This window comes from Cryptomeria japonica, chromosome 1 (genome assembly GCF_030272615.1).
Source record: "Cryptomeria japonica chromosome 1, Sugi_1.0, whole genome shotgun sequence".
NCBI lineage: Eukaryota > Viridiplantae > Streptophyta > Pinopsida > Cupressales > Cupressaceae > Cryptomeria > Cryptomeria japonica.
Window position 1 is genome coordinate 384,404,605 of NC_081405.1, and position 14,124 is coordinate 384,418,728.

The 14,124-nt window shown below is 37.0% G+C and overlaps 1 protein-coding gene across 2 annotated transcripts; it reads left to right on the plus strand.

Moving 5' to 3' along the window:
• Positions 1 to 280: 280 nt before the first annotated feature.
• LOC131070911 (uncharacterized) lies at positions 281 to 11,319 on the plus strand. Of its 2 annotated transcripts, XM_058006592.2 has the most exons (9): positions 281 to 500; positions 2,654 to 2,756; positions 3,048 to 7,292; positions 7,438 to 7,680; positions 7,892 to 8,050; positions 8,235 to 8,393; positions 8,753 to 8,911; positions 10,437 to 10,526; positions 10,814 to 11,319. In XM_058006592.2, exons 2-9 carry the CDS (start codon positions 2,694 to 2,696, stop codon positions 11,036 to 11,038), a joined length of 5,343 nt encoding a protein of 1,780 aa, XP_057862575.2. In that variant the 5' UTR covers positions 281 to 500; positions 2,654 to 2,693; the 3' UTR covers positions 11,039 to 11,319. The 2 variants fall into 2 exon arrangements, with proteins under 2 accessions (XP_057862575.2, XP_057862576.2); XM_058006593.2 differs by lacking the exon at positions 281 to 500 and having other exon boundaries at positions 2,967 to 7,292.
• Positions 11,320 to 14,124: the final 2,805 nt, after the last annotated feature.

Sequence of the window (14,124 nt, forward strand, 5' to 3'; positions counted from 1 at the left end):
ACGGTGGGCCCACTCCTCTGCCTAGTCGGTGTGGTCGGTTGAAACGGCAGCCGTAAAGACAAAAGATACTCCCTTTATATGAAAAACATGGCCCTGCTCAATCACAACATGCCACGTGTGATACCCCGTCCGCTTCATCCTTGCCCAACTTACATCACCCTGCAATCGAACGGCGGTGATTCAAAGTCCTAATAAGAAAGTCGACTTGGACGGTCCAACGGACCAAAATTGGGCGGCGCTTAACGAAGGAATACCGGTATATTTTACTCTACATTTTTTCTGCTTTGCAATTCAGATAGCTTCAAGGCATCCATCATTCGTTCATCTTCCATCGTCGATTGCCGATCCCTGATCGCCGATCAGCCTTCCGTTTCGTTTTAACCAATAAGAAATTGACGGTTACCTGAAAGAACGGTATCTTCAAGCGAAGAAAAGCGTTTATTGCTGATTGCTCTTCTCTGCAAGGCAATCTGCATTTCCTCAGGGGACAGCGATCGCAGGTAAATTATCAGACATCGCCTTTTCTTTAGATCAATTCATCAGCTTTTGAAAAATTTTAATTTGCTTTCCAGCAGCTTGCATTCATTCACGAACACTGCTAATTATTTGGCGGTTCTTTTGCTTGCTGAGCGATTCGATGTTTTGTGATCGATCGCGATCGATTGTATTTATGTTTCTAAGTCTGTCTGCAGCGTTTTTCTGATATTTGAAAATCTTTCTAATCTAATCAAATTTCAAATCCAATCTATATTTTATCGATTGCGGATGCTAAAGCCTCGCAAATGATCTCGAAGTTGAAACCTTTATTTATAGAGGCTTATTTTCATAATCGGAGGTATTATAGGTAATATTATAATAATAGCTTAGCTTTTATGGTGAACATTATAATTAAGCCGTTTTATATGCCGTCCCCTGCCTTCAATCGGGTATGATTCGATTCGATTTGAAGTATTGCATAATTTCATACACGGCATCGCGGAAGCACATATTTTGTTATTTTTTTCAGGCCTACTTATCAATTAATATATTTTGAAAGTAATTCTTTCCTTTTTACTACATCGCCTGCCTTTTATCCTTGATTGAATCCTCAGTGCAAAAGACTCAAATTTGTTAGCGTTGGGTTATATTTTTCTGCCTTGGATCCTTGATTATATCATCCCAGTGCAAGAAAACTCAAATTTGTTGGCTATGGGTTATATTTTTCTTCTTGTACTTGAACATATCAAGTAATGCTAACTTAGTACTAATTCTTGTTCTTGCCTCTGAACATGTGCAGCGAAAAATATGGCATTAGCATTAGAAATTATTTTTTCGACCGTAGAGCTTTCCAGTTGTGTTCTGTTCGATTGCTGATGTTTTCCAAGGATGTATTTTTAACTATTGTTTAAGTGAGCTTTATTTTCTTCAAGACCTGATGCTTTCCCTTTTTATTTGGTTCATGACATTCCTCGAAAAGTCTTCCTGGAGCCTAATTGTTAGGAGAACTAATTTCGCCCGGTTCCAGTCTGAAATCCTGGTGGCTTCCCAAATCCGGTCATTTATTTTTTGATCATCCGTGCCCCGCCTCCGCTAATTTAACGACGGAGTGTAATTTTGGGCAAGTACGGGTTGATTTAATTCAAATCATGTGCCTTCCATTTATTAATATTAGGTTGGAATCGAAGTTTAAATTATACGCAATTACTCTGTTGGTTTACAATCGAATTAGTTTGATCATCCGTGCCCGCCTCCGCTAATTTAATGATGGCGTGTCATTTTGGGCAAGTACAGATTAATATATTTAGTTCAAATCATGCGCCTTCTATTTAGTAATATTGGTTTGGAAACAAAGTTTCAATTATACGCAATCACTTTCTGTTGGTTTATTATCGAATCAGTTATTGTTAGAAATCTCAAGCGACAGAATTCCCCCTTTAATCAGCCTTACAGTAGTTGGTAGATAGGTAGCGAATTCAAAGCTTCATAATTAGTATATATTAACAATAGAATTCTCTAAAGAGACTCAAATAATTGACTACAAGTTCTCTGGAATTAATCTCCAGCATACATTTCCCCGTTATTTGAGCCTGTTCAGTGAAAAATGCCCTGTTACAAGCAATTAAGCCTTATATGTGACTGAAACCTGATGTATAAATTATGGAATTACTGACAGTTTTCTTCTTAAGTGAAATACACATCAGGATATACGGAAGCGAATATGAAAGCAGCAGGCAAGGATGTGATAAAGTTTTAGTGAATAATATGCTCAATGAAAAAAAAATTCAACTGAGATTTCTATATGATACTCGTATTGGGGGACATTATTTCAAATAAGATTTTATTCCATTTTCTTTTCCGGCCGAATATGAACTCTTACAAGTTTTCTATCCTAGTCTCCTAGACCTCTCCATTATATTCACCGTCGATTTTCCTTATAAAACAGGATATTTCATTCTTGATTTGTGTGTTTGATTAACATGGCTTAAACTTCATTCTTGTTTTCAAATGGGGTAGTTAAAATTGTACATGCTTTCCTACCTATATTGGGGCGGGCTTTTTTGTTCTTTTATTAATGGTCTGTGATGGTTGACAAGAGTACTCTGGAAATGCTAATTTTTAATGAAATACTGGTATTTTCAACTGACATCTGAAAACATTTTTTCAAATGGTATAGGGTGAGGAAGCTGATAGAAATCAACTAGAAATATCATAAAATGGATGAAGTTGGAAAACAGTCAGAGGATGTACAGATTAATGAGGGCACTTGTACTTCTGTGGTAGGTCTTTGTGTTGTAACATTTATGAAGTCAAGTAGGTCTGCGAGAGTGCAGCTAAATTAAATTAGGAGCAATCTAGTTTTTGGAGTTTTCGATAATCATTTTACGTGAATTTTTGTTTAAGGGTAATTTCTTATCAAATTAAAACTGTATTATAGAAATCTTTTCTATTCAAGCTGATAGTCGTCCTCATTTGCATTGCATCGATAGTTTGGAGTCAGACTGCAGCGATGCATTGACAATGGTTGCATTCTCGCAATTGCTTGATTTTATGTTTTCTGGTATCCTCAGAGTAATGAACAGAGACATGAAGCATCGTCGTTGCTGAATGGAGACTTCCAGATAGTCGATGAGCCTACAAATATTGAGGAGAAACTTGAGCTTGCTGAGAAAAGAATAGAAAGCCTCGAAAAGGAATTGGACCAGGCAAAGAAAAGTACAGTACTGCATGAAAAGGAGAAAGAAATGGCTGCCATGGTGGATGAAAAGTTAAGTAAAGCTGAAAATGAAATAGTAGGTTTTCAGGCAGAGCGAGAAAGATTGAAGGCTCTTGAACTAGAAATTGCAAGACTCGCCATTGAGCTCAATGGTTCAGAGTCTAAGGTTACACATCTCAAGGATGATTTAGGATTAATAGAGGAAAAGCTAGAAGAAGCAAACAGAAATTCAGTCATACTAAAAGAAAAGGAAGAAGTATTGAAAGAACAGCTTGCTGCTGCAGAATTGAAGGCAAAAGAAACAGAAGAAAAATTCACCTTGCAAGCTGAATTTCTTCAAGAAGAGATGGAATCTAGGGCACAAAAGGAGGATGAGTTGAACAGTGCAAGGGCTGCAATTCATAGATATGATGCAGAGTTAGCACAGTCGACAGAGAAGATAGCGAGTCTAGAGAGCCAGTTGAAATCGTCGATGGATAAGACTGAAGAATGTGAAGAGCTGATCCGGCAGCATGAACTGCATGCTTCAAAGGCTTTAGAAAAGGCTATGGAATTTGAGAACCTATCCGCATTATCTGAGTCCAGGGCTAAGGAAAAGGAAGAGCTTTTGGCTTCTCTGCACAATGAGATCCAGGATCTTCGTGAAGAACTTCATTTGAAAGAACAAATAGAAGATGATCTTAAGGAAACAGAATCAAAATTAACAGCGGTTCAGAACGAACTGAGAGATTCCCAAGAGCAAGCTTTAGAATTGAAGGAAAAACTGACATCTGCAGAAGGTACTATAGAAGAATTTATGAACAGCCTGAGTGTTCATCAAGTAGCAGAAGTTAAAATGAAGGAAGATATTTCAGCTCTGGAGAAATTGTGTGCAAGCTCTGAAGAAAACCTTGAACTTAAAATGGTTGAAATTAATGAACTGAATAATAAGCTGCAAGAAGTAATAGAAGCTAACTATTTGCTCGAGGATAATCTGAAGCGGGAAGAGCTTAAGTCATCTGATTATCTAGAGGATTTGGAGAGCACAAGAGTGAGATATCAAGATCTTGAAGCTACTGTTGCTCAACTTAACGGGAAGATATCCGAACTTGAGGAATCCTGTGTCAATTTCCAGAACCAGGTCAAGGTTTCTGAAGATAAGATCAGTACTTTGGAAGCTTCATTTGATCAATCTTCGACAAGGAATGCAGAGATGGAGCAAAAGTTGAAGTCCTTCGAAGAAGCCCTTTCAGAACATGAAGCACATGCAAGTAACTCCAGGCAAAGAAGTGTCGAGCTCGAAGATTTAATTGCTGTTTTTCGTGATAAGGCAGAGGATAATGCAAAGAAGGTGACAGAATTGGAGTCATTATTGGAGACTGCTACAGAAGCGAAATGTGAACTTGAAAAACAGCTGGCGTCGGCAGAAAAAAGACTCACGGAGACTGAAATTGAAGCAAGACAGTCTTCTGAAAAATTGAAGGAAGATATTTCAGCTCTGGAGGAACTTTGTTCAAGTTCTGAAGAAAACCTTAAACTCAAAATGGTTGAAATTGATGAATTGAATAATAAGCTACAAGAAGCACTGGAAGCCAACCATTCGCTTGAGGATAACTTGAAACAGGAAGAGCTTAAGTCATCAGATTTTCTAGCGGATTTGGAGAGAGCAAGAGTGAAATGTGGAGACCTTGAATCTACAGTTGCCCAACTTAATGAGAAAATATCTGAGCTTGAGGAATCCTGTGTCAATTTCCAGAATCAGGTCAAGGTTTCTGAAGATAAGGTCAGTAGTTCTGAAGCTTCACTTGATCAATCTTCAGAAAGGAATGCAGAGATGGAGCAGAAGTTGAAGTCCCTCGAAGAAGTCCTTTCAGAACATGAAGCACATGCAAGTAACTCCAGGCAAAGAAGTGTCGAGCTCGAAGATTTAATCGCTGTTTTTCGTGATAAGGCAGAGGATAATGCAAAGAAGGTCACAGAATTGGAGCAATTATTGGAGAATGCTACGCAAGAGAAATGTGATCTTGAAAAACGGCTAGAGTTGGCAGAAACAAGATTCACGGAGACTGAAACTGAAGCAAGACAGTCTTCTGAAAACTTGAAGGAAGATATTTCAGCTCTGGAGAAACTTTGTTCAAGTTCTGAAGAAAACCTTAAACTCAAAATGGTTGAGCTGCAAGAAGTAATAGAAGCCAACCATTTGCTTGAGGATAATTTGAAACAGGAAGAGCTTAAGTCATCAGATTTTCTAGCGGATTTGGAGAGCACAAGAGTGAAATGTGTTGACCTTGAATCTACAGTTACCCAACTTAATGAGAAAATATCTGAGCTTGAGGAATCCTGTGTCAATTTCCAGAATCAGGTCAAGGTTTCTGAAGATAAGATCAATGCTTTGGAAGCTTCACTTGATCAATCTTCAGCACGAACTGCAGAGATGGAGCAGAAGTTGAAGTCCCTCGAAGAAGTCCTCTCAGAACATGAAGCACATGCAAGTAACTCCAAGCAAAGAAGTGTCCAGCTCGAAGATTTAATTGCTGTTTCTCGCGATAAGGCAGAGGATAATGCAAAGAAGGTGATAGAATTGGAGTCGTTATTGGAGACTGCTAAGCAAGAGAAATGTGATCTTGAAAAACAGCTGGAGTTGGCAGAAACAAGGTTTGTGGAGACTGAAACTGAAGCAAAACAGTTCTCTGAGCAGGTATCTGAATTGAGGGGGAAGATGGAGGACTCGTTGGCAAGGATTGAGGAGCTTGGAGTTATACAAGTGAATTCAAGGGAGAAGGAACAAGCACTAGAGGAAAGCATAAGATTAGCAAACCAAGAAGTTGCCAGCAGGGAAGATGTAATAAATGAATTAACTGGAAAGCTATTAGAGGCAGAGAGAAAAATTGAGCTTTTGCAACTTAACTGCAAGGAAGCACAAGACAAATTGGAATCACTTGAAATAGATCTGAAGAGTGCTATTGAAAGAGAAAGTGAACTTAAAGCTTTGGTGAAGGACGCTGATGAACAGTTGGCACAGCAAACTGAAGTTTTTCAGCTGAGCTCTAAGGAAGCCCAAGATAAAATTGTTTCTTTTAAATTAGATCTAGATAATTATATTCTCAAGGAAGTTGAACTTCGGGAAAAGCTTGAAGTTACTTTAGAGAAGTTGAAAGAAGAAAAAAATATTGGGAAACAAGCAGTAGATCGTTGTGAGGAGCTTGAACAATCATTACAGGAATTCAAGGCAAATGCAGAGCAACAGATTCATGAGCTTGGTGAACAGCTGAATTTAGCAGAATCAAGGTGTAGAGAGACTGAAATCAGTGCCAACGAATTTTCTGAGAAAGCAAATGAACTAAAAGCAAAATTTGAGGATTCTTTGACAAGAGTTTTGGAGCTTGAGACTATATTCACAAATTCAAGTCTAAGGGAAAAAGAACTGGAGGAAAGCTTAAGTGGAGCAAAAGAAAATATTGGCAGCCTTGAAGATATATCAAAAAAGTCAACTGAAAGGCATCTTGAGCTTGAGAACCTTGTAACAGTTCTGGAAAATAATCTTAGCGATGCAGAGGCCAAATTATCTGCTCTTCAGGAAGATCTGCAGAATGCTCTTCTGAGAGAAACTGAGCTTCAGGCCAAGCTGAAGAATGCTGAGGAACAATTGACGGATAAGGAGAATGTCTCCAAAGAATTATCAGCTAAGTATACAGAGATGGAACAGCTTCTTCAATCTCAAACCCTGGACAAAGAAACAAAGTTGCAAGAAGCATATGACAAGCATATGCATGCAGATACCCAAGTACAAATCTTGATTGATAAAATAAATGCTCTTGAAGGTCAACTGAAAGATTCTGAAGACCGAGTTACACAAGCATCTGAATCAGCAACAGTGAGCCAGTCAAAATTGCAGGACTCTTCTGCTATATTATTAGAATTGGAAGCCACACAACAAGAGCTTACCAAACAACTCTTGGCTGCTGAAGAGAGGCTGCAACAGTCAAAAATAGAAAGTGAAGTATTGGCTGAAAAGAATTCAAAGCTAAATGAGGAGTTGATTTGTCTCCAGAGCAAGGTGGATGAGTTACAAACAGATTATCGTCAAGTTCAAAGTGAGAATGAGCTACTTGCCGAGCAGGTGACTTCTTCTTTGAATGTGTTTTGTCATTGGAGCATCACCTTTTTGTTTTTTGAGCCTTCACTTTTGTTATTTTTTCTGTAGATTATAAAGGTAGTCAAATGCTAAGCTTGATTGTTAATGAGAAGATCTATGCCTTTTGCAGATTTCCTCTGTAATGGAAGACAATAATGAGCTGATAGAAAAGTATTCAAGCATGAAAACTGAATTTGATAACTTACTGTCTCAGAAAGAAAGTGAATTTAAGAAAGCAACTGAAAGGGAGCTCACGTTTACTGCTGATTTGGATGATCTTAAGGGTAAACTGAGCCAGTCTGCACTTTTACAAGTCCAAGTGGAGGAACTTGAGCATAAGTTGCATCTGGCTGAATTAAAGTTGCAAGAGGAGGTAACTCTCCATGGTCCCATTTCTTGCCTGTGTGGTTAGAATAGACGTATTTATACAATCTTTTATATTTTTTGGCTTGAGTATAGATTAAGTTTACAGTCATATGTGTCTTTGTGAATGTCTTTTATTTTTATGCTATGCTACTATGGCCTTATGACATTTGACGTCTATATTTTGATGGTTGTGATAATTATTCATTCAATATTTACAGAGTGAAAGTGCACTGCGAAAATCAGAAGAAAGCAAGGAAATTTACATGTGCGAAATAGAGAATCTCAAGGACAAATTAAGGCAGGCTGAACTTTTAGAAACACAAGTAGCTGAGCTTGACCAGAAGTTGCAATTGGCTGATTCCAAGGCGCAGGAGCAGGTTTATTACTGCCTGTAACTATTAGAACTTACGTTACAGTTTTCATTTCTAGGGTTATATTTCTCGTGTATATTTTGGATATTTCTGTCATCCGGCAATATAAGAATAATAATGCTTCAGTTTTATTATACTTTTAGTGAGTTATCGTTTCCTGAGGATAAACTATTACATAAATATTTTGTAGAATGAGATTACATTAAAACAATCTGCCGAAAGAGAGGCTGCGTTCAAAGCAGAGTTTGAGAATATGCAGGGTAAACTGTGCCAAATTCCAGCTTTACAAGCACAAGTAGCAGAGCTTGAAGACAAGTTGCGGCTAGCTGATTTGCAGTTACAAGAACAGGTTCCTCGTGATCCCCAAAATTTTATACCAATTTTTGTTGTCCGATGGTTCATTCAAATCCATAGCTATAATTTGTTTCTTATGCACAACTATCTATCATTTTGTTTATTGTTAAACAATTGTCTCTTTTAACTACATGTTTAAACATGGCTTCTCCTTTTTCCTTTCTTAATTATAGAATTACACACATGAATAGTTTAGTATTTGAAATCTTTTGATACTGGTATGTTGAAATCTTTTGATACTAGTTTAGTATTTGAAATTATAGAATCACACATATGAATAGTTTAGTATTTATGGTATATTGTGTAGTACAACTTAGTTTTGACAAATTAACAATGCCAATTGACTATTCACAGACTTCAAGTGGATTGAAGCTAACAGAAGAAAGGGAAGCGACCCTTAAAGCTGAGATAGAGGACCTCAGGGCTAAACTGAGTGCATCTGATATGAACAGAAAACAACTAGCAGATTTCGAACAGAAGTTGCAGGAGAAGGAAAGCAAATTGCAAGATCAGGTATTTTTTCCCTTTCTCCTCTTGTTTGATTTCTATCTGATGCTAGATTTCAAACGGAGAGTACAACACAATGTTTCACTAAATCTAATTTTCCACAATTTTTAAATATTTTCCCAAAATTGAGGAATACTTTTGATCGGCTAAACTTTGAATATTTCCATGTCATCAATTTAAGTTTTAAATCATCAAAGAAACTGCGTTGGTTACATTACAAGTAATTGACCTAATGTTAGATTTGAGGTCATATCATCTCACTTTTGATTTGGCTATTCTCTATTCTCTCACAGAACTTTGGTTGTGCATGTTGATTGCAACAAATTTTCTCTCTGTTCTCTTTCTAGATGAGTTTGTATGTGTTTTGGCCTTTCCTTATATGGGCTGGGATTCATGACCTTGTCTTTGTGTAAACAGTGAGTCTATAAATATGCACACTATTTTTGTATATTCTTTATAGTTATCAGGAGACTTGTAACACAATCTTTATGGTTTGAAATGAGAAAGGAGAAACTCTTTACCATAGCAGAAATTTCAACTTAAACTACTTAGATTCTATTTTCTTTTAGCCCAACTCCTGAAAACATCTATATTCGTCCTTGACCCTAAAAATTTCCCAATTAGGGAATTATTCAGCATTTCAGAAGATTTAACAACCATTGAATCCAGGATCTTGAGGAGGATGCCTTCATTATCTGTCGTTGGATCTAACAGAAGGGGAAAGCTAGAACTCAAGGGATTCTTTCATTCTTGAGACTTCGTACCTGTAGATACTAAATTCTTGTTTGTGAAAAGATCAGTGCAAGAACTGCATCCCACCCTTCGAGGAGACTCCAAAATGGAGCCTTTTGCTAGACAGAAGAAGGGGTGTACCTTGAAGAAGTCGCCATGATTTGTCAACTTTTCAATTTCTTCTAGCAAATCCTAATTGGGAATAAATGGACTCATAAGGGATGTCAGCCTCATCATCCCTGTTCACAAACTGTGAGGACAACACCCTGACCTTGCTTCAGAGGCCTTACAAGGGGAATAGGGAACCCTTCTCTGACCCTGTTTCTGCTCCAAAAGGTCACTCACAACATGTAAACCATTGACAATATTAGCACTGATGTCAACAACCTTCGAAGATTCCCCTCTATCACTTGCTAACATAGGGAGGAGAAAACCTTGTCTGAGAACCTGCACTGAAATAGATCCATCCACAGCACCAATCTCCTTCCCAACAGCAGGAAGCATCGGTGCCATCCATAATCTTTATTACTTTTTGGATCTCCTAGCATAATTGTTGAACTCCTATTTTAAATAGAAATTCGTTCTATTTCTTCATTGAATGTTTGATAGGCCTCACTTATTGAGGGGAGGGGAAGGCTTGCCAAACAAAATTTAGATCTGTTTTTCCTTTGGTCAATATACTAGTTTATTGTGCATGATGTCATCCTATCTCTTGAAAGTAAATGGTCATAGGTCTCTTTCAGTGAAATCTAATTGGATACTGAGAATAGTTTATGTTCTGTTTGTGCATTATTTCTAGATTGCGACTACAAAGAAATATTCTGAAAAAATGATTCAAGCAGCGAAAGAGATACAATCTTTGAAAGATCGCCTTGCTAAGCCCTCTCAGGTAAACAACTCACTATGCCTGTGCTTTATAATGGAGAATTATTTACTGAAAGTTTTAAGCAATCAGAGGAATATGCAGTAGAGACATTTTTTCTTATGATGGCTTTTGTCAGTTTATGTGTGTACAGAAGGCACAAGTATATGCCTTATTTTAATCTCTTAATAGAGATGTTCGATCTCACCAATATTTGTGTCAAGTAAATCTACTTTGCAAACGTAAGTTTTGTTGAAACCTGGATAGTCTTAATGGTTCTGACTTTCTGCGATGTGGATTTTGAGAAATTACAGAAAAAGGGCATGGTTGAAAGTACAAGGGATATTGGCACCGACCTTTTGATACATGCCGAGAAGAAGGATAGAACTAAAAGCAAATCTGTAGTTCAGTCTGTTCCTGTTGCTTCAACTAGTACAATTGGCAAATCTACCGAGCCTTTCAACTTAAGCATAAAGTTTGTATTGGTAATTGCGCTGATCTCAGTGTTGTTTGGTTTGATAATTGGAAGGCGGTCTTAGATTTTTTATTGTGTATGATTGTGTTTATCCAAGTTATGTAATATACTGTAAAACTACAATGTAGCCAGTGTTTTTGAGGCAGCATTAGTGAGAAAAGTGCATCATAGGACAGGGAAATAGGCTCTATATAGCATTCATTTTGTTAGAGATTTTGGAGATGTAGGATTGGATTGGGAGTTTTGAGGCTCACCACAAACTTGTAATGTATGCGATGTTTCTGTAGGCATATATGCCTGTCAAACGATAAATTATGCGAATATGAAGTTAAAACTTAGAATTTATTTTTTTGCTTTTACATTGGTTATTGTAACTTTATTGGCGATAAAATTTGCCTGTTGTTTGAGAACCTAAACACTGCACTAGACATCTGTCTCCTTCAAGTAACTGAATTGGCCTTAATAAAATGTGTTACCTGAATCACCTGTGTCCCGTAACTTATGTTCATATCTTCAAGTAAACTTTGTTTACGTAATGCAGATTATGTTTTAAATTTGTTTAGGTGCTAGTTGTTTACAACTGCTTCTTCAGAAAACTGGGCTGTTGTGGACTTTATCAGTCTGTTAATTAACCGGCATATCGAAGATGCAACTGCAGAAGCCAGAAAACTCTGAATTCTAATAGCAGTCAGCGAGCGAAAGAGAAATTTGAGATGTACATTATAGTAAAGCACACAATAGATTAAGATTGTCCCCCAAAAGAGGATTAAAAATAAAGAAAAAATAAATAAATATCCCTCAGGAAATTCAAATGAACTTCGTACTTCTCATTCTTGGTTCAACGAAAAACTGTTCTGCCCTTTGAGAATTGAGTTCAGAAAGCTTTTCAAATTTTCCGGAAGTTAGACATGGGCGTAAGAAAAACATTTAAACGATTAGCCTGCCAAATATTTATTTTCAGAACAAAACATCCCATCATTGTAAAAGTAAATAAATTTATGAGACTTTTTAAGTTAAAAACAGTGCATCGCAGGCATGACAGCCCATAGCACATAAGAAACATCCTCTAGCAAATGACCGTTACAGTAAAGCACTCAAAGCATATTCAGAGCCCAAAGTCGCAGCCAAATTGCAAGCAAAATGGATCTATTAACGCTATCCATGCCCAATAAGAAATTAATTATTTAGCAAATTGAAAGGGCTTCTGATGGATGAGGTAAAAAAACACTCACTTGCAAAAAGGGTGTTTCAGGTAAACAAATGCAAATAACCTACATGAATTTCAAGGTCAATAAAGAGGGAACGTGAATTTCTTACAATGATCTACTAGTATATCACGAAGAGAGGCCTTCTCAGCCTCGTAATGCTCCCTATGTACGTGGTGGTTTAGACTCACTTGTCTTGGAGGCCAATATATTTCAATTAGTAAAATCACATACAATAAACAATAATAAAATAGTGACAATCAAATTCAATTTGATGTTTTCGTTCGAAAGATTGTAATTGAACAATTGATCGCCTCAAAACTCTTATATAGTTGATAACAATATACAAGCATGACCGACACGAAAAGAATTCATTTAAGACTCGTTGAAGATATATTATTGGTTATATCATAGGGTTATGAATGTATAGAAACTACTACTACTAATTTATGTTTTGTTTGTTTGGTGTGAGATTGATCAAATAATTCCAAACTGTGCCTATCTATTGGACAAGAGAGTCACAACACATTGAATGGGAAACAAAACATAAACAAGAACAATAGGTCTCATACGTTCATACACCTAACATTAAGAAATCAGAATGATGGAGCATGCTTATTTATCCAAAACAAAGATTGATATATTCATGTGCAATATGAAAGAGATTATTACAAAGCTTGCAATAGCTTTAGAATGCTATTGCATTCATCTCATCCCCAATTATACTCATACCAAAAGGTGTGGAAAAGAAAAATCCCAAGCTACAACTACAAACCCTCCATAAGATGTGCATACGACTCTGGAGACACTTTGACACATAACTCACATGCATTTATTAAATTATCTTGTATCCACAAATCTACAATCCAAAGAATGAGAAAGAGTTGGCATTAGTGATTACCCTACAACTTCCTTTACGTTTAGAGACCATGATAGAACCAAACAATTCTTATATAATAATCAAAACCATGCTATAATAGCAATAAGGCATAACCCTAATCGTAGCATAACCCTAATCGTAGCATTATTCACATTTTCAAAATGCACGATTGAGGACCAATTTCATCCAAAATGGATGTTGCAGATGGAAGGAAAAGATTTGTACTTCTTATGGTTGTCGGGTTATGCAAGTGTCATTATTGTGAGTAGGTGGAGAGGGTGATGTATGTCGGAGGCCCTCTACACACTAAAAAGAAGCATCACAAGCATGCTTGTCTTTTGCCATTTTGGGTGGTTACAAGAACTTTTGACATTTTGGGTGGTTACAAGAACCATGAAAGTGTAAATGACTCATCTCTTATTTTTCTTTCCTTTTGCCCTCCTTTCCTCAACTCCTTCTCACATTCGTCTATTGTGGGTTCCATGGGAATTGGCTTGGTTCCTATGGAAACTCCAATAACTTTATCCATTCTTTTTTCCAAAAGGGAAAAATATGTCGAAGGTTCCATTGGAACTAGGAACCATTGTTTCTTAGTGTCTATGAAGGCTCTAACCATTCATACTTAGCCAATTTGCAATTCTGGTTTTGGGTTACATGCAAAAGACATGGGAGGTGAATGTTGAAATAGTAGCTAGCTCAGATACCTATCTATTGTATTTTAATGTTGTCAATGGCAATTAAAATACACATGTATTATCTATTATGTAAATCGAAATTAGGGATGGGCCCAAATACATGTAACTTGTAATTATGTCTTGCTTGGGCAAGACCTATATATAATGTAACTTGTGGATAGGACAAGCCCTATAAATGTAACTTGTAATTTGGTCTGACCCTAATTGGGCAATGTAACTTGTGGTCTATATTGAATGTAACTTGTAGATAGGGTAGGCCCAATATGTATTTTGAGCGATTATGTAATTGGGTTGGGCCCAAACTCATGTAGCGTGTGGTAAAGGCAATCAATCAATAACGTCTTAATAGGTCAAGACCTATTTGGATGAT

Bases quoted from the DNA above. Each gene is read 5' to 3' on its own strand.
- LOC131070911 (XM_058006592.2), top strand. From the start codon at position 2,694: ATGGATGAAGTTGGAAAACAGTCAGAGGATGTACAGATTAATGAGGGC. The intron at 7,293-7,437 runs GTGACTTCTTCT...TGCCTTTTGCAG, and splicing joins ATGAGCTACTTGCCGAGCAG to ATTTCCTCTGTAATGGAAGA. The intron at 8,394-8,752 runs GTTCCTCGTGAT...GACTATTCACAG, and splicing joins ATTTGCAGTTACAAGAACAG to ACTTCAAGTGGATTGAAGCT.